Genomic DNA, 24860 nt, shown 5'->3' with positions numbered 1-24860 from the left:
CTGGAGATCGGGGGCTTCAGTTATTTTTCCTGACTGCCTCTGTTCATTCACTTTGTAAATATAGATATGTAAATGATGCAATCCGAATCGACCAGGGAGATAAAAAACATCTTCCAGCAAGTTCAAAGGTAAAAATCTGTCTTAAAGTTTAATGAAATCAAATAAAAATATCAAATTGATTATTAATCACTTGAGATTAGTAGAGTGAGTAAATGAATAAATGAATTAATAAAAAGCAACAAACTTAAAGCCTTAAATGTATACTAACCGTGCTTTCCTAAGCATGTATGATCATGTGAACATATGTATGTGTGTGTGTATATATACGTGTACCTTATAAACACACACATACATACTTGATAATCTATTGTTTTTCAGCATATTGTCCTGATAATCTCAAATTTGTTATTGGAAGCTGGGCTCCTTTAGCAAAATTGGCCTCTAAATATCGAGGGTTTAGGCAACAAGGGATTTCTGGGAGGACAGCAGAACGGCCGTCTCAAGTACAGACAAGCGCCCCTGCTCTCCAGAGACTCTCAGAATAGCAACTACCGTTCCGGAGCCCACCGTGTACGAGGAGCTCAACTAGGTAATAGATATACAAACATGTAGATACCTACACACGTTGTCGACAGCAACCCCATAAGTTGAATATTCTTCCTCCTGTTTTTACAAGTAGAGGGTGAAGGCTCTAGAGCTCGTGTAGTATCTTTGGCCCAAGATTGCACAGCCGAACTGTCACTTCATTTCCTTCTCCTGTTCTTCCGTCATCATCACTTCTCATTTCCTCCTGGGCCAGCGACAGGGAAGTGGGGGGAGGGGGACGGGCTGGGACTGAGAGTGCCACTCCCACCCCGGCATGGGGGTAAAGAGACTGCAGAATCCACCCCTGGGCAGGTAGCAGAGGGGTCCTGGGACAGTGACGACCAGGGAAATACCTCTTGTCTGGACAACAGTTGCTCTTTTCCAGGCATGTTCGGGAAGAATCCCGTGTCCTGATATGCATGCCAACGCCTCACACATTCTTGATTTTATACTCATTCTTCATTCACAGAAGTGTGACCATTTAATCTGTTCTTTCAACCCAACTAGATTTGCAGTCTTCACAGGCAATATGACACTTCTGTTCCTCCTGTATGACACCCAAAATAGTGCTGGATGCAACACTGCCACTTAGTTCATTTCCTCGGCAATTCTTTCTCCAGGAAAGACGACAACGATGTATTTAAATGCCCGGCATCGTGCGTATTCTACTATTCAGTGTTTTTCCCCCTAAACCATCGCCTAATATGTTTTCCAAGCAAGTTGGAGCTTCACATTTGCCCTCCCAAAACAAGTCACGGTTTTCACCTTCTGACCTGCAAAGACTAGAGACAGTGATCAGGTCCCCATCACATCAACCGTGAAACCCTCCATCGGAGACTCTTGGGACTTTGACTTGGTCAATCACCTCCTAAATTCAACATATTACGGAATTTCTTCTGATAAGGGAAATGGCTCAGCATCTAACCTTCATGTCTCATTCTGTCCGTCTTTGACCCCCCAACAATCTCTGCCTCGTAATCTGTAGTTCATTGAAATTGCCATCGGAAGGTGCCCCCCGGTGTGCGGTTCCAGTGGCTCGCGCTCCACGCCGGCAGGTCTAGCTGTCACTGGCTGGATCTGCCTGCCTCTCGAGATATCAGGGTGACATCAGTTCCCTGAGGGTCTAAGGAAAGTTGCTAATTTTCGGTTTGCCCAGATTTTCCTTATTGTAAGGATGGGGGTCATAACTCCCAAGCCCTTCACACATCAGAGCTGAGAAAAGAAGTCTTAACCTTTATTTCTTAAGATGATAGATCATGTAGCAATTGTTTCAAATTGCCACTTGCCTTTTAAACAAGGAAATTTTTACAAGAAGTAGCAGCAGCCGTCATTGGATGTGGCAACACCATTAATACCATTAGCAATATATTCACTTACTAATTTTTTTGTCATTGCATGTTGCTTTCACGTACATTCAAAACTGCTGTTCGAGGTAGAGATGGGAATTATTCTTGGTAAAAGGACTTGGCACTGGGAGTAGCTGATTTATCCAGGAGCACAGAGCCAGCTAGTTAGCACGGAACCAGAGCGTCCATCCAGGCCATGACCACAGGAACTCTTTTAAAAGGCATGAAACCCCCAATTTTGGTATTTCCCTTCTGGAATCCATATCTCCAATTGCTATTTTCAAGTGGTGGCAATGGCTGTAGGCTTTTCCTCCGAGACGGTTGGACGGAAGCAGAAAGGAAGAGATGGTGCTAACTGTATGCTCAAGGCTGCAGTTTTGCTGGATATTTAAAGGGAAAATTGAGTACTTAGTTTGAAGTGAACACGCCACAGAGCGGCAGAGCGTGGGGGGAGAGAGTGGACGGTGAGTTAGGCCTACTAGGGGCTGAGCAGGGACAGTTTGCGATGGGTGAAGAATGAGCCCTATTTTGAGAAAGAGACGCCCTTTCCCCTTTCAGTCTGGAGGAGTAGAGAGGGATCAATATGGGGGACATAACTGGGAGGGGATATGAAATTCAGGGTGGTGCGCTTGAAAGCTGCCAGCTGGGTTCTGTGGAAGCCAAGTCCAAGGCAGAGGGTGGAGTACTGGTGTTTATCGGGATGGTGTCTGGGAAAGAAAGGGAAGGGAGCCAGATCAGGCGGAGTAAAGAGTCACACTGTCATTCAGGCTTGACAAAGCCTGGGAGCAAATGCAACTCATGGTGGCTGGTGTCAGGACAAAACACCTAGGTGGTCCCCCTCCCTGTCCTGAGCAGCAGGTTGGGGTCCCAGGAAGGCATGACCTCAGATGGGGCAACTGTCTGCAGCTGAGGGCCCAGCTCTGTCACTGCCTGTGACAGCTTGGCCACGGTGCTTCCTTGCGGAGGGCTGAGGCCCTCATCTCCACGTTCACCACAAGAGCTTTACACCCATCCCTACACTCATCCCCTTTGCATTTCAGCAGCGGGTGACAGAAAATAAAGGACATGAGGTAGAGGGTACATTAGAAGATGATTTCACTCTGGAGAAAATACAGTGTGAGGAGGACGTGGAGGTGAAAACAGGCTGCAGTTTCACACGGGGCAGCCCCAAACACTGTCACTGAGAAGGTGACATTTGAGAAAGGACTTCCATGCAGACATCGGGGCCAAGAGCTCTCCGGAGAGAGGGAGCGGCAAGTGCAAAGGGCCGGAGACAGCAGCCTGCTGGGCAGAAGCAGGCAGGCAAGCGGGAGGGGCAGAGGCAGAGGGAGAGAGAGAATTCCAAGCAGACTCCACACTGAGCGGGGAGTCTGATGCGGGGCTCGATCTCATGACCCTGACATCATGACCTGAGCTGAAACCAAGAGTGAGAGACTCAACCAGCTGTGCCGTCCAGGTGCCCCACCATGTGCATCTTTTAATAGGAGCCTCTTCTCTGGCATCTCGAGAAAAGATCTCCCCTCAGGGGCCTGAAGGCAGTATGATGCTGGGCACCGTGAGGATTTGACTGGCGCGGGTAGTCATCCGTGGCTCCAGAAGGTGACCCATTGCCACGCGTGTGTAGCTCTGTGTGAGGAATTTGGAGAAGGCAAGAGTGCAGCACCACCATTAACAACACTGTTCGTGTAGTCCTTCTTTGCCAGGCTCTTTCTCCCCCTGGCGCCCCCCCACCCCTGCTGAATTCCGCGTGTGTCTTGTGTTTCCAGTTTTGTGACTTTGAAAGTCACCTTCACGTGAAGTCTGCGTCTGTCTGTTTCCCACACTGAGGCTCCTGTGGCGAGCACAGTTACAGACGCCCCTGCCGTGGTCTCGTAAACATCTTGACCCCCTCACACGTCTTCCCTTCTAATTGATGCCGTATCTGTCCTTGTTTATTATATTTTATTCTACCTACCAGGTGTTCCGGGTAATTATCTAGTCTTCTGTGAAAGATGTTTATGTTGGAACTCTCATTGACATCAATCCTTGTAGTTACATCTTAGGGGAATGTTCGAATACAAATCCCGAAGACAGGCTAATTTTAAATTCTGGTTCTTATTTTACCTGGCAGTAAAGTAAGTCAAATCAGTTTTTCTCAAATTTGAGGGATGTGAAGGAGAACTTTTTTAAAAAGCCTCTAAAATTTCTAAGGTTAAATAAAATTATTTCATAAAATAGTATCTCTCAAACCTGTCTAGATATAAATTCAGACATAAACATTTTATGCTTATACGACTGAAAGGCCCAAATGAAAATTAGTAAATTAAATACTAAATAAAAGAACAAAACCGAAAGTATCCCAGTTAACTCTATGAATTTCATATCGCAGATGCCGGCATTTTGTTGAAACTAAATTGTTGCCTGGGAGGCCACCAAGGCCTGGCTGGTTGGCCAGCGTCCCCTGATCTGCGCACGCCCACGCCGCTGCGTCCGTGGTGCCCCTCCCGTGTGAACCTCCTACACTTGCCGCCAGACCGGGAGCCCCCCACTCGTTGGGAATGCATCCCTGTAATTCTGCCTGGGCTCTTTCCTTTTGGTTTCACAGAACTTCTTGTTCCCAAGATGATCTGAAATTCTAGAACTGATATGAGGCTGAACTTCCACCGTAGTTCTTAGTTGAATTGTGGCCAACCAAGTGATCCATCATGACTTTTCCTAATTGTTTAGATAATTATTAGAATAACAATCCTGATACGAACATCTCAAAAGAACCTTCAGACCACGTGTCAGTGGCATCCAGTTGGACTAACACAGTTCTAATGTCAAGGATCTAGCTTCCCTTCTTTATAGCATCGGATGTGCCCAAGGCAATTAACATACTGTGTTTTCCACCAAAATATTCATTTGGGATTTCATCTTGGGATTGTCATTTATGTTCTTGATCTGCCGTCGGGTGGTGACATCGCCTGTTTACATTTTGTTTATATTTTTAAAACTCTTTTGTACTACTTGGTCAGCATTTGTAAACCGCTCTCGCAAGGTGTGAAATGTTAGAATATCTAAGACTGTGTCAAATATAACATCAAACACCAAAACTATGTTTCGACATTTTACATGACCACAGAATTTCTGAATTGGAACAGACCCAGTCAAATTCATCTCTACAGTATCCTGCAGAAATAGTCATTTAGCCTGTGTCTGAAAACCTACAGTTATTAGCTCATCAGGCAATGTATCCCATTTTTAAGTTAGAAATTTCTTTCTGTTGGGGGTGCCTGGATGACTCAGTTGGTTAAGCATCTGCCTTCGGCTCAGGTCATGGTCCTGGGATCAAGCCCCACATGGGGCTCCCTGCTCATCAGGGAGCCTGCTTCTCCCTCTCCCTCTGCCCCTCTCCCATGCTCATGAGCTCGCTCACTCTCTCTCTCAAATAAATAAGTGAAATCTTTTAAAAAAGAAATTTCTTTCTGTTGAACCAAAGTCTACTGCTGTCATTTTTGCCTCTTAGTTTTAATCCTACCTTCTAGAATGAACCGCAAATATAATCTCTCTTGCAAAGGATAACTCCTTCACCCCCTCGAAGATGACAGCTCCCTCCTTCTTCAGCCCACCCTCCCCAGACGGACATCCTGGGTACTTTCCATCACCCTGACGGCACAGTGCTGAGTAACATGAACAACAGCACAGTGATTATTTGGTGCATTTTGCATACAACCCAATTCCTTAGTAGAAGCTTCACCAGATTGTGTAATCCATAGATTGTACCTAAGAAATGGGCTTTTATATCAATTTTTGTTACTAGAGTTAATTTTCATGACGAACTAATATGTACAATTATTCAATTAAAAGGACAGGGATGGAACATAATTTAAAGGATAGCTAAGCATGTGCTGGCATGCATATATATAATTTATTTATTTATTTCTACAACTAGAGAAAGAGAATGGGAAAGCCTGAAGAGGCTCTTACTGACTGGGTAGAGTGGAAGGTCATGGGCACCCCGAGTATCCTGGCCCTCTTCCCAGATCCTTTCCGTAAGAGCCCCTTTCCAAACTGAAAGACAGGATCCTTCTGGTCTTGACAGAGCCTCCTGGAAGAACTGGGCAAGGTTCTAAATGACAACCAAATCCCGTGAAGATGGCGGTGTCCAGCTCTCTGTCTTCCTTCTTACTTCTCTGTGTGCAGGGCCCCTGCCTGCAGAGCGAGGAAACAGGATGTGACGAATAAGCAGAATGAATTTATACTCACCAACTCTCCCACCCCAGCCCCACGGAATCCTGGCTCTCGATGAGGGACAAGTGACTTCCTAGGGAGAAATGACATTGTGGCCTAAAGCCCTCCATAGGCCAGGTCACAATCAAGAGGGAGACAAGGCCTGGCTGGGCTCACCTGCAGCTCCTTCCCAGTGTCACAGTGGGGGACCAGATGGCCATAGCTTCCTCAGAGGTGTGGCTTTTGTGTGGCTGGTTAGAATGTGTGGTGGGGGTGGCCATCTGCGTCCTCCCTGGCAACGCTGGTGGCTGCTAGTCGTAACTGCACGTAAGAACACGTTACCGCACAGAATGGGAATAACACCTTTGTGATTCATTCTTTCCCCAACAGCTGGCTGCCCCAACTCCCTGATTAAAGAGCTCCATCACTTCAGGATTCTGGGAGAAGAGCAGGTGAGTCAGCCTCTCAGGGCAGCACCGGCGTGTCGTGAGAGATGGACACTAATGAGACAGTTGGGCGCTCTCCAGGGAGGCAGAGTGTGTCTCCCGACCCTCAGCACCCTAAAATGGGGAAGAAAGCCACACCGCAGATATGTGCGAGGACACTCTTTTCCTCTTCTATCCATCAGACCTGACAGGTTATTAATTGGTACATCTGCTACCTGCCAGAGCATTCCATCTCAGGATGCCGGCAGTGAGCAGGCACAACGTAGTGGCAGAGAATCCAACAAGTTAGTGTCCAGATACATGACGCCCAGGAGACCAGTGGTCACAGACGGCCCTGACGCGATGTCTGTGGGTGAGGGCGCCCACCCCTCTCACCAGACCTTTGCACTTTGTGCACGTTCTCCATAGTTTGATGCAACTGCATTCTCTACGGACGTGAACATGTGACTTATATACAAAGGATGGCCCATTAAAAGTAGATTATTTAAGCACTGTGGTGCTCAGTGAGATGTCAGATTTTAAATAGATGTGCTAAGTAAATGATTCAGGGTGCTGAATTATACACACACACACACGTACACACATGCACACATGCTTTGGCTGTGTACAAATACATTTCTTAATCTTTGTATCGAATTACAGCTTCCATCATATTATGTGAAATCTTGATGTCAAGTTATTCTTGAAATACTCACACCAGATGGTTGATGACATGGGGCATGACCTACGTCACCCTCTCTTACTGGTTTTTACCCCCAAAGGTCACCTTTGCCACGCCTGACCAGGGAACTGCAAAGGGAGATGAGTTTTGTCGATGAGTTTGTGGTTGGTGTGTTTTTCTTTGATATGTATATGTTGCAAAGTTGGGCGCCTGTGTCCAATATTAGATTAAAAACAGAAAGGAGCTAACTGGCGGAAGATACAAAACTAGAATTATTTCCAATTCCTTGATTTAACGGGTTTCAGAATGTCTCCTTTGTATCTTCATACCACCAATTCCAGAATTCAGCAGGCGTAAGTGTTTATTCACATATAAGCAAAATCAGTTATCCCCCATTTCAGGTGAGATTTAATAACTGACTCCCTCAAACATACCTATTTAGGAAAACACATGCATCTCCCAGCCATTTTCCTGTGAAAGCCTGAGAGATTTCTTAAAGTAAGAATTACTGATTGCTGCCCTGACATTTCCGCTCAGATAATGGAGGCTTCTCTTCTAACTTGTACCAATATTTGCAAATTATTTCCCTATTTGTGTTAGAGTCATTGGTGATTAGTAGGGAAAGAAGCCAACTGTAATCATCTCAGATTTGCATACAAGTCAGGCCACTTTGCATTCTCCTAGAAATTTAATCGAGCTATAATCAAAATCAATATTACTCTGATTATTTGTGCAACATGGGAACATGGTGTATCACGGCAATATTGATCTTTATTTCCTGAAAAAACCACTTTTCCTTCCTTCCTCCTTTCCTTTCATTCAGGAAATGCTTCCTGAGCACCTACTCGGTATTCATTCTCGGTTATCAGGATACAGGGGTGAGAAAGGAATACCGATCAGCGGAAAACTGTTACGCTATGTACACACAGACATGTTCAATATACATTTTGCTAGGTGGTTATTATGGCCATGGAGAAAAGTAAAACCAAAAAGGGGGCATTGGTAGCTAGGGGAAGAGGTGAAATTTTCTATAAGGTGGTCAGGAAGAACCTCACTGATTTGGGAGTGAGGACCTGAAGAGCGTGCGGGAAGGCATCCTGGCGCCGTCTGGGAAAAGCGCTTTCCAGGTAGAGAATGAAGCCAGTACAGAAGTTCGGAAGTGACCCTCTGTAATGCTCATTGCACGTAAAAAGCGTTACAAAATACAAGGTGTGGTTGGGGTAAGGTGGGAAGAAATCCGGGAGAGTGTGCACTGGATGCCAAAGGCAGGAAGCGTTTCTAGGAGGAGGACGGATCGTCCATGCTCCGTGCTGAGCAAGCAGCAGCCCGGTGAGAAATGGACATTGGAATTCGAAACTGGGAGGTCATTGGTGACCTTGACCAGGGGATGGGGCGGAGGAGCCTGCTTGACTTGGGTTCATGTGAGAGAAGGAAGAGCAATGGGAGAGAGCAAAATCAGTAACTTCTTTTCTGAGGAATTTAGCTACAGAGGAAAGCCAAGAAATGAGGCAGCTGGGGTGGGGGGATGTGGAATCAAGATCATTTTCCTTTTTTTACAGGAAAAGCTGAGGCATGTTTATGAGCCACTGGGAGTGACTCTGTAGAGTAGGGGGTTGGTGATGCAGGGGAGAGGAGAGACCGCCAGGAACAATGTCCGGGCTCACAACCGCCGAGTGGAGGCTCCGCCTGAGACACGAGGACAGACGCTCAGCCTGGTGGCCATGGTGATGGCGGAATATGCAGGGTCATTGCTGCTGGTGTTCCTCTTTTCTCAGTGAAATAGGACACAAAGTTGGCAGCTGAGAGTGGAGATGGGGGCAGAGCTTTCCAGGGAGAGGAAAGGATGGTGAAATTGTCATTTGGGAGGGCAGGGAGTAAATAAACTTGGGAAAGGAATGAGTTTGGAGTGAGATCCATCAGCCTGGTAGGCACAGGTGCAGAAGACACAGCGTTGGGTTTAACTCAGAATTTGGTTTTCCGCTAGGAGAGCAGAGAGGTGGGATGAGAAGCGAGAGGGGTGGGGAAGGTAGTTGGTCCATCAGTTCCAGGTCCCAGTGGGTCCAAAGGGTTTTTGGATTTTGGTACTAGCGAGGTTTAGCTGGAAAAGTAGGTGTTGGCCGAAGACTGGGATCCTTGACAGTGAAATTGTGGAGGCATGCAGGGACTGGCAATGGTGGGGTCGGTGGCGGGCCAGGGGCACTGGTGGCTGAGTTAGGATAGAGGAAAAGTTGACTGCAGAAGTTGAGGTCATGGACTGGGGAAGCCAGGGTGGTGGAAGTGTGACCCATGTGGGCACTGAGGCCCTCCAGAATTATCACCAGAGCAGACTTGGAGAGAGTTGTGGTGAGTCAGAAATTGAAGCTTCAAGAAATGGCGCTGGCGGGCAGGGAGGGAGAGAGAGATGGAGGGAGGTGGGGCTCAGGAGCTGCCTGCAGGTAGAAAAAGTGCACGCAGTGGAGCCTGATGGTTTGAAATTCAGGGCTGGAGGGTTTCAGGAGAGGAGAGAACTGCTCGACTTGGAGCGTTGCAGAGCAATGCTTGGTGGTACAAAGTGTGCAGAAACCATGTGAGAGAGCGGCGGGGAAGTGGTCCCAGGGCAGGAGCCAGCGTCAGTGAGGGAAGAACGTGAGAAGAACCCTGGAAGTGGGCTGAAGTCACAAGTAGTTACTACTGCCGGCCCTGGCATCCCGAGCACAGGGGAGGGAGTCTGGCAGCTGAAGGACGAAGTAGGACAAAGGGGTGCACCAAACCGTGTGTGGGGGTGGGGGTCAGACAGGACAATGACAGGGGAGCCAGGGACTGCTTTGGGGACTGATATAAATCGGATGTGTCAGTCTGGGATATTTCTACCCTGATGATACATGACAGAAGCTGGCGGCCTCAGGGCAGATGGTGGCTGAGGCTCTGGAGGGACAGCCGAGCGGTCCAGCCTCACCACTCCTGCGGGTTGGCGGAGAGTGGCCTCCCCCTCTCCGGGAGCTGATGGAAGGTTCAGGCTCTCTGGATGCTGGAGGCAACTTTTATCACTTGACAAAATGAAATTTTATATTAATGTGTGTTACAAGTCCCCTTGGACACATCATTGCAGTCCCCTGCTAATGTGGCTTTTCCTTTTGTAGAAAAGGAAGAGAAATGGTCAGCCGTCTCTTATAATTTTTGGAAATAAATAGGATTGCAAAGTAAGTTGCAAATATTAAGTGCTACACGAAAATGTTTCTGATTTAAATACTATTTACATTATTTATACTCAAATCAGTAGATTGAACTAGTAGCAACAAGGTAGGCAATCAAATAAGTATGATGTGCACCTTAAAGTGAATTGATAAGATGAACACAGATCCTGCTTAATTACGAATCCACTGCTGGGTCGGGGAGATGCTTATCGGCCATCTAATTTCTTCGTATGTGATTCCTTTCCATTTTCATTGGTCCTAATAGGCACTTGATTTTTGAAATCTAGATTAAAAAAAATCACTAAACACTATAAATAATTTACCTTCCTAAAATAAAAATACAATTAAAACTTCTTGAAATTTAACATAACCCATTTACTTTTGCTTCTTGGCCCTGTCTGTGACTTGTGCTTATAATTCACGTTCATAACGCACCTTTCATGCCCCCAAGTAGTAGGTAATAAGCTACTCCAAAGTTCAAGGTGAGCCTTAAAAGAAAAAAAAAAAAAAAAAGCACCCACCAGGAGCGGTTTCTGCCATCAGTCCCTAGGGCCGTGAGAGCCTTCAGAAGAACTGTGTTTCAGACATACCTACACTTACACCAGCTTCCCCCCCTCGGGTTCAATCACCAGAATTTTAAGGAAACAAAGTTCATTTAGTCAACAAATATTTTGTGAATACCTTTTTTGTACTATTACTGTGCAAGTGTCAGATACAATGGTAAACAAGGAAATCACAAGAACAAACCATAAAAAATGCTAAGATGAAAATGAACAGTGATTGAGATTTAACCTAATTTAGATAAGGAGCCAAGGAACCGTGAACCGTAAGGTTGAGAAGGCCCCCACTGTTCACGGAGCTGGGATCTCAGTAGTGGATATAAAAGCATTTGAGGCAGACGGACCATAGATCCACTGACCCCCAAGCGGTGAAGAGATCATTCTCTTCAAGCCACTAAATAAAAGCAGTGTGGCTGGAAGATAATGAGCTCCGGGGACAGTGATGAGGGATGAAGACTGTCCACACCATGTAGGCCGGGGTCAAGATTTGGATTTAATTCTAAGTTCAATGCGAAATTCTTGAAAGATTAAGCAGGAGGCGGGCATTAACCAAATTACATTTCAAGGATGTCAGTCTTGCTCCCATATGGGCAGTGTCTGGATCGGAACAGTTAGCAGAGGATAAAGGAAGAAGTGAATATTCAGGGGTGGGATGGAAGGTCTCGGGGATTGATTAGCTGTGGGTCAGGGAAATGCAGGAGTCCTACAGTTCTATCTTACCGAGATGTGTAAGATGGTAGGAAGGTGAGGATGGAGGTGAGGAATCCAGGGCTCAACTCTGAGCAGATGTGATGGGCCTGAAGCATGGAGAAGGAGGCAAGTCGGGATTTGGATGTTTGAGATAGACCTCAAAAGGAGACGATGGTCAGGGGTCAGACATGGAGAGGTAAATGTGGGGTCTCTGGCACGCAAACAGTATTTTATTTTATTTTTTTAAGTTTATGTATATAAGTCATCTCTACACCCCATGTGGGGCTTGAACTCATGTCCCTGAGATTAAGAGTCACATGGTCTGCTGACTGAGCCAGCCAGGCGCCCTGGGCAGATGGTTTTTTCAATCCATGGCAGTTGCCAAATGGAGATAAAAGACAAGGAGCCATGTGAACCCTAAGGAGCTCCAACATTTGGAAATGTGTTCGAGGAAAGGAAAGCTGAGGAAGAGACAGGGAGGGAGAGAGGAGCTGGTGAGCACTGCAGAGCCTCTGGAGGAAGTCAGAAAAATCCCCTTCCTCTGAGGTGAGGCGCTGGAGTTTGGAGGCCAACAGTGGTACTGCGCAAAACCATTTCTCAGGGACTGTAGTAAAGGATAAATAACACGTGTCCATGCCCCCCCCCCGCCCCATCCTGGCTGCCCTATCAACAACATGTGCTTAGTGTCCTGTTTGCAAAACCTCCGGAAGTCTCTGGAGTAACATTCACCATAGAAACTCCTGTGAGGAAAACAGTTTGCGGGAACCCACCTGCATAGCCTTGCCCTCCTAGGGGCATTGCCATGGCCACAGAAAGGACAAGGGATAAAGCAGCCAATTGGTTTTGACCTCCTTTCCAGAAGATTCCACAACCACTGGAAGTTGAAATATTTTTTGACATCATGTCATCAGGAACACCTGAAAAAGCACAAACTTCAGAGCACGAGGCGGGTTCAGGCAGTGGGGCGCGTGACTCTTGATCTGGGAGTCATGAGTTTGAGCTGCACACTGGGCATAGAGATTACTTTGAAAAAATTAAATAAATAAATACAATTTTTTAAAAAGAAAAAAACTCATGAATTGCAACCCAGGATAGAGTCTGTAGCCCCAGTTATACTGCAGGTGTTGTTTGATCTGTTTTCTCCTTACATCTGATGTCAGCCATCCTAATGACTGTTTTTTCTATGCAGTGAACAAGGTCCAGCCCTTTCTCTAGCCAATTTACTTCATCAGTCGATGACAGATGTCCAGGGATAAAGAAAACATTATTAGCAACAGAACAGAGACTACGGCAGCACTGTGGCCAGCACGCCCTCAAAGGCTGTCACCACCTCCCCCGGGGCCAAATACCTGCAAATGAGGAAAAATCAGATTACGGTGACTGAGAATTTAACAAGTGTTGTTGGGGTTTTTTTAATTCTAATACATACAGAAAGTAGGGCATCCTCCGCATAGCAAGGAGAAATGGATTCATCATAAACGTGTGTTTCTCTATAAAGTTATTTGAGATTTTTTTATCCAGAGAGGAAATTCTATAATAAACTGTTTTTCATTACTTTCTGAAAGACGACTGAGGAAGAGTGAGTTGAAAAAAAAATTTTTTTTAATAAAAAAAAAGAGAAGAAGTGGACGCAGGTTGGTCCTGGGGAAAGGGCGTTCTTTAGAGCCACAGTCCTGATTTCTGATCCGGGATCGGGGGTGTCCTGCTTCTGTGAAGGTCAGCAAAGGACTGAACTTCTGTGTAACTCAGTGACCTCATCTTTTAGTCCCCAGAGTAGACAGAGAATGAACGGCACAGGCGAAGTGTTGGCACCGTCGCTTGGCACGAGTAGTAGTCCCGCGAATGGTATTTCTGATGGGGTTTTCTCTCCTCCCCGGGATTCAGAGAAAGGACGCAGGGAGGGAATCCCAGGTGCTTGGGGCTGAGACTTCACAGAAGCCAGAATTTAGGGAGAGGAAAGCAAGACAGGCCCCAGCCTGTGTAGGGGTTGTTCTGTAGCTGTACCTGAGTGCCCCCAAAAGGATGCTCTGGAAAATTCCACAGCAGAACCAAAACAGCCTCCTTCCCTGCTCAGAGGATTTGCAAAGCTGCCACGGAGTGCCTGGATCGCTGACAAGCTGTGACTCATTTTAACAGAACATTTGCCAGTTTTCTCAGATTTTCAATTTACCTAGTATTCCTGTACTTCAGATTTCCTGCGGTTTTTAAAATTTAGGTTCCTTTTTGCTTTCTTTTATTAGGAAAGCATGCAAATCCAGTATCACGACATAGAGGTCCGTGTCTTCCCACGCAGGTCTTTTGGGTGATTTTCCAGTGGTGCGGGACAGTCAGGCGCAGACCCTTCCCAGCCCAACCCCTCGAGTGACCACAAGTCTTTGGCACGCAGTCAATGGCCGGCAGGAAAGGGGAAGCGAGCTGGCCCGTGTGGGATTTGAACCCGTGACCTTTGCTTCGTTATAGAACAATATTCTTCCCAACTCGACTCTCCTACCTAACTACAGACCACCAAAATACAGCCTCTCTTTGATTATACTCTCCCATGATTCATTATTCAGATTCTTAAAATAGCAGTTTATGGAAATTTCTATGAACTTTATACTTTAAAATGAATATTTTCTGTTCTTAGGAGAATCCATGAGCATACACATAAAGACTGAATAATTTACTCCTTGAATAAATAAAATATAAACCATAGCGATGAGTTGAGATTTTTACCTACATAGGTCGTACTAATGGAGTGCATTTTCATTATAATCTGATGAAATATGAGAACTGTTCAAGATTTTTTTTCCTTAGAGGCAAAGTAGTATGCTTTTTGTTAGTATTAATATTTATTTTCAAAAATTTTTGCGAATATCATGCTGTCCCTCTAAATTATCTTAGTTATCTGTCTGTGGATTATCCATTTTATGAAAGTCTATCTATAAATTGGCAAACTAGTTTTAATAGCTTAAACAGCATTAGTTGGCAGGTAAGGGTGAATATGTCTACCCACACGCAGGCGCGCACACAGTCACTGTGATTCCAAAGACAATAAATAAGGGATTTTTGCTTCTTTTGAGCTCACCTGAGGATAGTTTCTACACAGACTTAGTGCACATTACAAATTAATCACATTCCTTCAGTTCTGTTTGTAAAATGCTCCCCATTATTGATAAGTAAAGAAAGCCCTTGCATATGACGCAAGTAGTACCAGCTGATCAGTATCTGTTCACTTTCCCCAATTGGGGTCCATTTATCACTTTACCACTATTGTGTGTATTTTGTGCTCACATGAATATAGATATTCTGCTCTACTTAGTGCTGGTTTGTTACAACTCTCTAGTAAATATAGTCAGGTTCTTTCAATGCATTGCCAATGGTGCTGTAAGTGGCTGAAAGGAATCCATGGAAATGTGGGCCATACCTTGAAGGGAACCAAATAAGTGTCTCTAATGGCATACAGATAATTACATGTCTAGTTTCTTTCCTTAGGGTATGAAGCTTTCTGTGAATACTAACTCATTACTGTCTTCAGGTCAAATGTTTGTTCTTACAAATTTACTGGTGTTAAAAAAAAAAGAAGTAATGCACTCAGTAGACATAGGTTTTATTTCAGATGTGTGTACTTTTTAATTATCAGAAATTACCAGGTATATAAGTTAAAATATTTTTCTTCCTTTAGAAAAGAAAGTGTATGCTCACGTTCTCTTGAGTGTATCACAAGTAGAATGACTATAATAAAATCATTTTTATAAATTCTTAGCTAATGAATGAAAAGAACATGATTTTACATTTCATCAGCATCAGAAGCCACTATGAATGCAGTCAGCAAGAATTTCTAAAGTATTATTGGACTTTGTCCATAGGTTAACTTCTTCATAGATAAAAGCTATCATCATAGTAGTAAAATTGCTTAACTAAATTAAGTAGATAGGTGATCTGCCATTAAACCAGAAAATAGCCAATTGCTTGAGAGCTGTTAATTTAAAATCGAAATCCATCCTCCATCACTGTTATTAATTCCCATTGCCATTGATTATTTTGTTAGAAGTATTTACTTAATTGATGCTCACTGGAATTAGATTTCATTAATTCATCCTACAACAATTTGTTGTATACCAACTATGGACAAGATACTATAGCAAATTCAGGAGATACAAATACAAAAAAGGATTGGGGGGAATGCAAAGGGTCTACAGTAAGGTCTGAAGGGACCAGATACTCTGGGTCCCCTGGACCCATAAAACTTAACCAGCCGAAGATCTCGTTTGAGACAAGGCCTCACACTGAGCAGAAATGTGCTTGGTATAGAAAAGGGGATGAGAAAAGAGGATATCTAGTTAAAAGTAGGGTAACAAAGCTGGGAGCTCATAGAAAGTGAGCTCCACAAACCAGGAGAGAAAGCTCTAGAGCCACCAAGAGCTATGCTGGATCCTTGTTTCTAAAGTTGCAAGAGAGCTGATTTCCCACGAAACTGTGTAACAGCAAGAAGCAACGTTAAATCCCATACAAGGTTTTTAAGAGGTTACAGAGAATGAAGAGCAGAATGACGTCCTGAGACACAAGAAAAGTATGTCAGGCAAGTGGAAACTAGAGTAACTATTTCAAAAGGAATCAGGTGATTAAGAAATTATACAAATACAAATAAATAACAGGTACTGTCTTAAGAGAAATAGGAAGTGAAAAGGAGAAAACTTCTAAAACATGAAAGTGAGATGACAGATTCCAGAGAAATAGACGTAAAAGTTGAGTAAAGAAGATCCAATATATGTATACTAGAAATCCTGTAAGAAACACATCGAGGCAAGAAAATAGAGCAAATGCTGAAAATTAAATTGAGTACAGCTTCCTTAAATCACAAAACTGATCAGAAAATGACCAGCACCAAGATATATTCCAACAAAACTACCAGATTCTAAAGAAAAAAAAAAATCCTTTGGGCACCTGGGCAAAAAGATTATCAATTCAATGTGTAAAGGGAAAAAGAAATGAGGTTGTCATCAGGCTTGTCCATAACGCCTTACACCAGAAGCACATGGAGTAAGACAGTAAAGATGCTCAAGGGGGAAAACTGTGAGCCCAGAACTTTATATCCAGCCAAATTCATTTTCAAGAATAAAGGCCCCAAGAGTAAGACCTCAGTGAGTATTTTTCCCATGCACTCCTTCTTAGGAATTTACTGGAGAACATATTTTTGACAAGCAAAATTACTGAAGAGACATCAGCATAAGGACTGGTGGTGAACATGAGGGTGTGTGTGTGTGTGTGTGTGTGTGTGTGTGTGTGTGTGTTTAGACCCAAGATAACATGAAAATTAAGAAAAAGAAAGCATAGTATGGAATGGCCATATGTTACAAAAATATAGATACAGTATAATTATTAGAAAAATTTGGCAGAAGAAATGGGATACCATATGAAGATATATGTGAGGTTTTTAGTAATCATATTCTTAGTGATATTGGTATTGTTACTCTAATATCCTTGTCTATGTGTGAGATCAAGCAAATGAGCTATTATGGAATATTGTTTTCTTCCATCATCCTCTGTGTTCTTAAGAAGCAGGCAAGAAGAAAGGAGATACAGATGTAAAATTGCAAATGTGAACTAAAAGCCTTATCGTTCTGAAATACCTACCCTCTTAGCAAATTTCAAGTATACAATATGGTATTGTTCACTGTATTATCATTTTGTACATTAGATCTTCAGAACTTACTCATCTTGCAAAACTAAAACTTTATGCCCATTTTGGCTAGGCCAAGGCATGAAGTTTGAACAGTCCAGTGGCACAGCACTGAGCTGAGCCCCTCAGAGGGGTTCGATACGTACTTATTGAGATCATTCACAGTTGTATGAGGGGATGTTGTGCGCCAAAGCCAGGGAGGGGTGGGAGGGACTGAGGAGTGTCTTGCCCTCTCACATAAGTCTGACCAAACTCCCACCTGGCTTAAATCCAACTTCCTGCCTACTCTGTACTTTGCAGCCAGGTGTTGGAGAAAAGCATAAAATTCTGCCGACTAGTTTTCCTTTCAGCTCATAATCTCTGCCTACAATGGGTTGTTAGTGCTGCCTAGCAGTGATGCTAGCCCCCTCCATCCATTCCCTCTCCCCTGGTCATTGATATCTTTCTTCTCTTCTCAGATTTCCAACACTTCCTTTGTCTGGGCCCAAATACTCTGCCTTCCTTCCTTTGCTAAGGATGGCAGCCTTCCCTCCTCAAGCCTTCTGCTCACCCTGGAGATTCCACTCCTCCACCTGCCGGAGGACAGAGCTCATTTCCTAGCTGACATCATCAATTTTCTCCTCTCTTCCCACCCATTCCCTTCAGCATACAAGCCTATTATTTCTCCAATTTCAAAAAATCCTTTATAGTCCCACTTCCCCCTTCAGCTGCTAGCCCATGCTTCTCTCATTTTTAGCCAAACTCCTACAGGAAGAAGGACCCATTCTCTCCTCTTCGAACTCCTTTCCTCCAGTTCTGTCTTGACTCCATTTGACTCCACGAAGACTTTTGGCTCCATGCATGACTCCACTGAAATGGCTCTTGTCAAGATCACAATGACATCTGCATTTCCAGCTCCAACCAGTTTTCAGTAATTGCCTTCTGTGCAGCTCTTGAGACAATTTATCATGACACCCTCCTTGAAGAATTTTGTTCCCTTGGCTTCCAGGACACCTACATCCTTTTCATTTTCAAACTGCCTCGTAAGCTACTTCTTCTCAGTCCCCTTTACTGACTCCTTCTCATCTTCCCTACAAAGGTTAGATAGTCCCAGTCAGCCTCATGACTACTGAGATAACGCAGAGCCGGATTGTCAAATCAGACTCACAGGAATCATAGATGTAACCTTGTGTCAAGCTTTACTAATAACTTCAAGGGTGCGGGTAATAATGAGGTGCACACAAAGCAGAGAAGTGTGAATCGTTTAGCATGGCTCCCTAGGTCATTTCTCAGCGTCTTAGCGTGTATTGTAGGCCAGACTTAATAAATGAGGTCTCGGAGAAGTTCACAGAATAATCATTAACATGAAATCTCTCAATTATATAAACTGTCTCATCATTCACCACTCGAGGAATCATTCATCACGTATTTCCTGCTTAACGTATTCCGTAGTTAAGAAGTCTTTTCTAGTAAATGCCATTGTATGGATGTATCATTAGCATGTTTACAAGAGGATTTGATCAAGTCATCTTTCTTTCTTTCCCGGGGCCAGAATAATGAGTAAATGTATGGGTGGCCTGATGCTAACCATTTTCCTCCCAGCCTTCCATGCACATCTGATTTCAAAATTTGTATCTACAACCCACATCTTTCTCCTAAACTCCAAACTCATATATCCAATTAACCACTCAACATCTCAGCTGTGTAGCAGTTTATGAAACTGAAGATGAGCACAGTAGAAATAATGACTCCTTTTCCCCACTCCCAACATACACACACATACGTTCACGCACACTCACACATATACCAACACACCCCTTTCTTCTTATAAGTCTTCCCATCTCTGTAATTCATTGTCTCTCTTTTTCTGTGTGTGTGTGTGTGTGTGTGTGTGTGTGTGTGTGTGTGTGTGTGTCCTTCTGTCTTCTCAGGCAAAAACGTTACATTCATGCTTGACTCCTTTTTTTTTTCTCATGTCATGTATCCAATCTGCCTAAAAATTTTGCGATTTCTACCTTCAAAATACATCCAGCTGGTCCCCCACCTCCACCACTAGCTTGCTGGTTCAAGCCACCGCCATCTCTCATGTGGATCACTGAAAACCTCCTGCTGGCCCCTCTGCTTCCTCCTTCCGTCCTGGCCCCCAAGAGTTGATTCTGAATATTTCAGCCAGATGGCTGTCTTTAAAAGATTAGTCAAATGATGTCACCCCACAGTTCCAAAGTCTCCTGTGGTTCTCGTATCTCTCAGAATAGCAGCCAGAGTTCTCCTAATGGCCTTCAGGAACCTACACAGCCCAGATCCCCAACGGCTCTCTGACCACTGCTTCTGTCATTTCCCTGTCTGCTGTCACACCACCACACTGGCCCCTGCCAAACCTCAGAGTACCAAGCTCATTCTGGCTTCTACATCTTGGTACCGCTCTGTCCTTGACCCGAAAGCCCATTCCCACAGGTAGCCACGTGGTTTCCTTTTCTAATCTCCCTTAGATGTTTGCTTACATGTACCTTCTTTATAAGGCATCCCCTATCCCCTAATCACCTCTTCAAAATTATAGTCCCCATTGTCTCTAAAATCTGCTTCTCTGTTTTTTTATTTTCCTTCCTACTGAAATATAACCTTTCAGCATTTATTGTTATAGGCATGTGGATGAGAGCAGAGGTGTCTGTTTTGTTCACTGCTGTATCCCCAGCACCCACAGTAGGGTCTGACACATACATAGTAGACTGTCACCTAGTGTTGCATAAATTAATTCAAATTCAGTTGAGCAAATTCACTGGACTTGATCTGAGTTTAGAAGGGAATATGATCAAATAACACGAGGTGAACAATAACAGGGCTGCAACAGGAAGACCCTGGAAACTGCAATGTGTAGTTTTATTCAGCAGGGTGGGGAAACCGGGGAGGGGTTGAGCCATGCAACATCGTGGTGAAGTCAGGGATAAAAGAGACATGCTTCAAGAAAGAGAATAATGATGAAAGGAAAACATGAATCTCTTCTTCATCAAGCTGAATATGCTCAGTATTGCTCAGATATCGTGTGGACTGCCCACAATTAGCACACGGTGGACTATCAGGACCTATTTTCAAAATGGCTTTAAAAGCGCATAGATTCCTGAAGAGAGACATGGCAATTACTACTTGATGAGCTTGCTAATGGTGCGTTGTGTGTCCCTAACTTAAAATATAGCTGTATTTCCTAAAGTGTGTATGAAATAAAACTATTAAATGCAGTTGATGGTAGTCATATTAAAAGAACAAACTTTGGGGGGAAGAATTTAGGGCCAATTTCCTAGAATACAAAGTTATCTGTTTTGCCAGTTGCAATTGGGAAGGCTTTCTTTATGTTGGATCATGCCTCATCCACCCCACCCCACCCCCTTTTTTCACCAGAACAGATTAACAAGAAAATCCACACACCACCAGGTATTAACATTTTGGCTAAAACAGCACATCTTAGTATTATCACTTTTTAAAACTCATGTTGTTTTTTACAGTATAACCGGTACCAGCAATATGGCGCTGAAGAGTGTGTGCTACAGATGGGGGGCGTGCTGTGCCCCAGCCCCGGCTGCGGAGCAGGGCTGCTTCCTGAGCCAGGCATGAGGGAGGTCACTTGTGAAGGGGGCAGCGGTCTGGGCTGTGGGGTAAGTACCACCTGCACCTCTGGGTGTCATTGTGTGTGTGTGTGTGTGTGTTTAGCAAATTGGCAATGATGATATATTTGTTTTATTTTCATTTTCCCTCTGCACTCAGACATCTTTGAGCTGATGGATAACAGAATAGACTTTTAGGGATGCCCAACTGGCTCCGTCAGAAGAGTATGCCACTCTTGATCTCGGGGTTATGAGTTCAAGCCCCACATTGGGTATAGAGATTACTTAAAAATAAAATCTTTAGAAAAAAAGAAAATAGACTTTTAAATTCTTATATAGGATCCCAGATATGAACATATATATTCATCAATGGGGAGGAAAAGGTCATATTAAGAGTTTCAGCTTTAATTGTTTATCATACTGTTTTCTCTTAAGATGTTGTGAATTACCTGACCAGACCTTTAAACTTTTTTTCCAGTGCTCAGCTGATTCAGAGAAAAAACTTATTATTTTTTCCGAATTGGCTTTAAGTAGACAGAGTAAAGGAGAAAGAGAGTTTCCCATCAGTGATGTCTTAGCAGAATTGTTTCCCTAAGTATTTTAGGAAGTAAAATGAAGATTAATATGGAAGACTTGAAATGTTATTGTGTCATAAAAATCATTTTAAATAGAGATGAGCAAAACTAATGGTGTGTCTTAGGGAAGCAGAATAAGAAACATGGAAAATATTTGTTCTAAGAGGTCAACCAATAGGACCCAGATGGCTTCCTGAATGAATCTATGGCTGCAAGCTGACAGGGAAGGTGTGGGGGAAACATAACTCAAACACAAAAAGGCTTGCTAAATTATAGGTTGAAATGACAAATGGCTAATAATCCTGATATTAGGTTCCATGCAGCCAGGAAAGGAAGAAAGTGTATGTGCCTATAAGATGCTATTGAATTTTGATGGGAAAACATTTCTTTTAAAATTGCAACTTCATGAGGAGCTTTGTAGATGGAGTGTTGTTGGCAGAGGCTTATTGCTGGAGCCTAATTTTTGGCTGAGAGCTGTAAGTCACCTTTGCATAAGTTGGCATCTGTTGTCCTCGGTAAAGCTATCTGTGGGGTTGCAGAGCCCTGGGCTGAGCTGTAAAGTAGAGGAAGTGGACGTTGAAAAGCCATGAGATACCATGATGCCTACTTAGAAGAAATGCCTCTGGATTAATAATCATGACTACATTAGAATGGAAGCAGAAGTCATGTTTGCTCGCTTTAGGAACTACAGAAGTCAACCTGCACTTTCCACCTGTATCATCGTCATATACTGTGTAATCTGCACCAATTGTGTGTGGCCTAAGCCAGCTGCCAAATTCTGGGAGATCAGAATGCTGGGGAATGTGTTCTTTTAAAATGAGTTACAACAGTTTTTAAATAATGACTAAATTGTATGCTTCTGTCTGCTAATTGCCTAACTGTTGTTCCATTCTCTAAAGCTGGATTTTAAGGTCTTAGCTTTCTTTATGAGGAAAAGAGTTTCTTTGGCCCGTCTTCTGCATTCTGTTGTTCACCTTGCTTTAAAGAACTTCGAGGGTTTTATGTAATTTTAAGTTTTGAACAGCTGTGTCTTCCTTTTTTCCTACAATGTGACATCGTAAGTAAGTTTCGTACACATTTAAGCTCCAAATCATGGGAAATTACTTTGGGAGTGAATTGAATGGCTTTAATACCTTTGGGTTAAAGAGTTTGGGGGCAAACCTTACTTGAATGAGGAGAGCTGTCTTCCAGATGTTTCTTTATCCTTTGAAATTCTAGGTGATGAGTTTCATTTTATTTTTATTTGTTTGGTTTTGTTGTTTTCAGTGGTGTGCTTGTCAGTTTGTATGTTACAACTCTGTTACCGCATAACAAATCACCCCAAATTTTAACTAATAAATATTTATTATCCTACAGTCTGGGCATCAGGAGGCCATAAGTAGTTTAGCTGGGTGGCTCTGGCTCTGGCTCTGGGTCTCTCACGACGCCGAGTCAAGCCGGGTCGCTTCAGTTATCTGAAGGCTTGACTGGGGCTGGAAGATCCACTTCTAAAATGGCTCATTCACATAATCAGGCCAGATCTACAGCAGGGAATGAGGTGTCTAGGCATCACTACTTTAGCCCTTGAAAGCATTGCTCTTCCTACATAGCACTTTGACAAAATGTCATTCATTTATGTTGTGGTCGTTATACAGGAAATTTGGTGAGCGCAGCTCAGAACAGCCCAATGGACTTTTCTATGAGATAACATGGTGGCTCTTCCAGGCTGACCTTTGCAACAGGAGCACGTATGCTTGTCCTGAGGAACGTTGTCCTTGAGGACATTGTAAATTGTGCAACTAATAAGATGTCCCTCTGAAAGATGACTGGTCAGTAACCTAGAGCCACATGTGTGCTAGTTATAGCATATAAAGGGACCATTATAAGAATGGATTTTTAAGCTCATTTCTGGCTTCACTATTTTCCTTCTTTCTCTTCCCCTTTTTCTGATGTATACAGTTCTGCTATGATTTGTTCATTCTTGTAAGCAGCCAGTCTTTTCTGGATTTAAGGGTGGTAATGGAAAGCCATTGTTGGTAGAAATCATGGTTAGTTCATGTTGTTCAGAGAGAACAGGGCCCAATAAGTAGAAGTTAGAGAACAGGGAATCTCTGCTTAGCATTTTCTGTTACACCATGGATAACTAATAGCAAAATGGGCTGCCTCGGGAAGTAGTAAGCCTCTTCTCCTACACAGTATTCAAGGAAAGTCATTGATAACAAAGCTATGGAAGAATCATACAGTCTCAGATGTGAAGACACTCTCAAGCTCACTAACCTTGGTGGTCCTTGGGTTGTTGTTTACAGGTTTAATGTAAGATATCTGTGAGTCTACCTGGGCTTAATTTTTTCTCAACTGCCAACAGATTCAAAAGGTGCAACTCTTATTATATGGGTATCCAAGAAATGCTTGATGTTATAAAACTAGGCTTAGAGGTGCATTGTGATGTGCCCATAGACACCCATTCTCAGAGCTGAGACACAGCTGCATGTGTTGTCTTCCAGTCAGTCAGCTCACTTCCAATCAGGCAGCTCACTGCTACATACCTAGATGGTCCTTCATACATCCATGATTCCTGTTGTATGTGGTTTCCATCTGAAGAAAAAGATTTCAGTATTTCGGTTGTCTTCGGCTTCTTAAAATAGGTGTTTTGGTTAGTATTTATGACTCTCTTATTCAAACATATAGTACTGTCCATTGGAAAATTAGATTACCTGATCCTTTGCTCTGCTGTATCACTAGGCTTAACTGTTACCTGGAGAGCAGTACACATGAGCTAATAAATGAAGACAAGGATTTCTATTTAAATGATAATGTTGGTCCATCTCAGAAAGACTTGATAGATGTGTGATGGCTCCAGCAAATTTATTACCATCATAAAGAATTATTTGAGCTTAAGTCCCACGTATCAGGATTCAAGTTGAAGTGTTACACTTGTTTCATGCCTTTATATTCCCATCCTTACATTATTGTCCTCAGTAAATCCATGTATTTGGAGTTCAGTATTCATTGAATGGATGGATGGACGGATGGATGGATGGGTGGATGGATGGATGGATGGATGGGTGGATGGAAACAATGTAGAAGTAATATGAATACACTAGCACTTTTATTTTCAAATATTAATCATCATTTACCCCAGTATTAGAATTGCTTACAAGAACCTCATCAAGAAATTCACACTACAGTGTTTTACTTGCACACATAATACGTAATTCAGAACAAAATATACTAAGTTCAGGGATCCACAAAAGTCAATTAAGAACCTGGAAGTACTGCAGGAATTACAGTTTATGTTCCTGTCAGAGGCTACGTGGCCAAAGTAGAATTTTGTACATCCTGATACATAAAATGTCTTTGTCTTGGGGGCACTGAGATTTTGGTTTTGACATAGCACAGAATATTTTTACAATGATA

The 24860-nt window shown here is 43.4% G+C and overlaps 1 protein-coding gene across 3 annotated transcripts in view; it reads left to right on the top strand.

Annotated features, from left to right (window-relative positions):
* PRKN (parkin RBR E3 ubiquitin protein ligase) overlaps positions 1-24860 on the top strand; it is a 1256589-nt gene that overhangs the window by 1055180 nt on the left and 176549 nt on the right. For all 3 annotated transcript variants that reach the window (XM_045805474.2, XM_045805473.2, XM_087865639.1), the window contains exons 8-9: positions 6513-6574; positions 20791-20940. In XM_045805474.2, the coding sequence (XP_045661430.2) occupies positions 6513-6574; positions 20791-20940 (212 nt within the window). The remainder of the gene's footprint in view (positions 1-6512; positions 6575-20790; positions 20941-24860) is intronic.

This window comes from Ursus americanus, chromosome 11 (assembly GCF_024610735.1).
Source record: "Ursus americanus isolate L20-20 chromosome 11, mUrsAme1.1.p, whole genome shotgun sequence".
Taxonomy (NCBI): Eukaryota; Metazoa; Chordata; class Mammalia; order Carnivora; family Ursidae; genus Ursus; species Ursus americanus.
The sequence above is the reverse complement of the archived record's forward strand: the minus strand, read 5'-3'. Positions and strand labels throughout refer to the sequence as shown.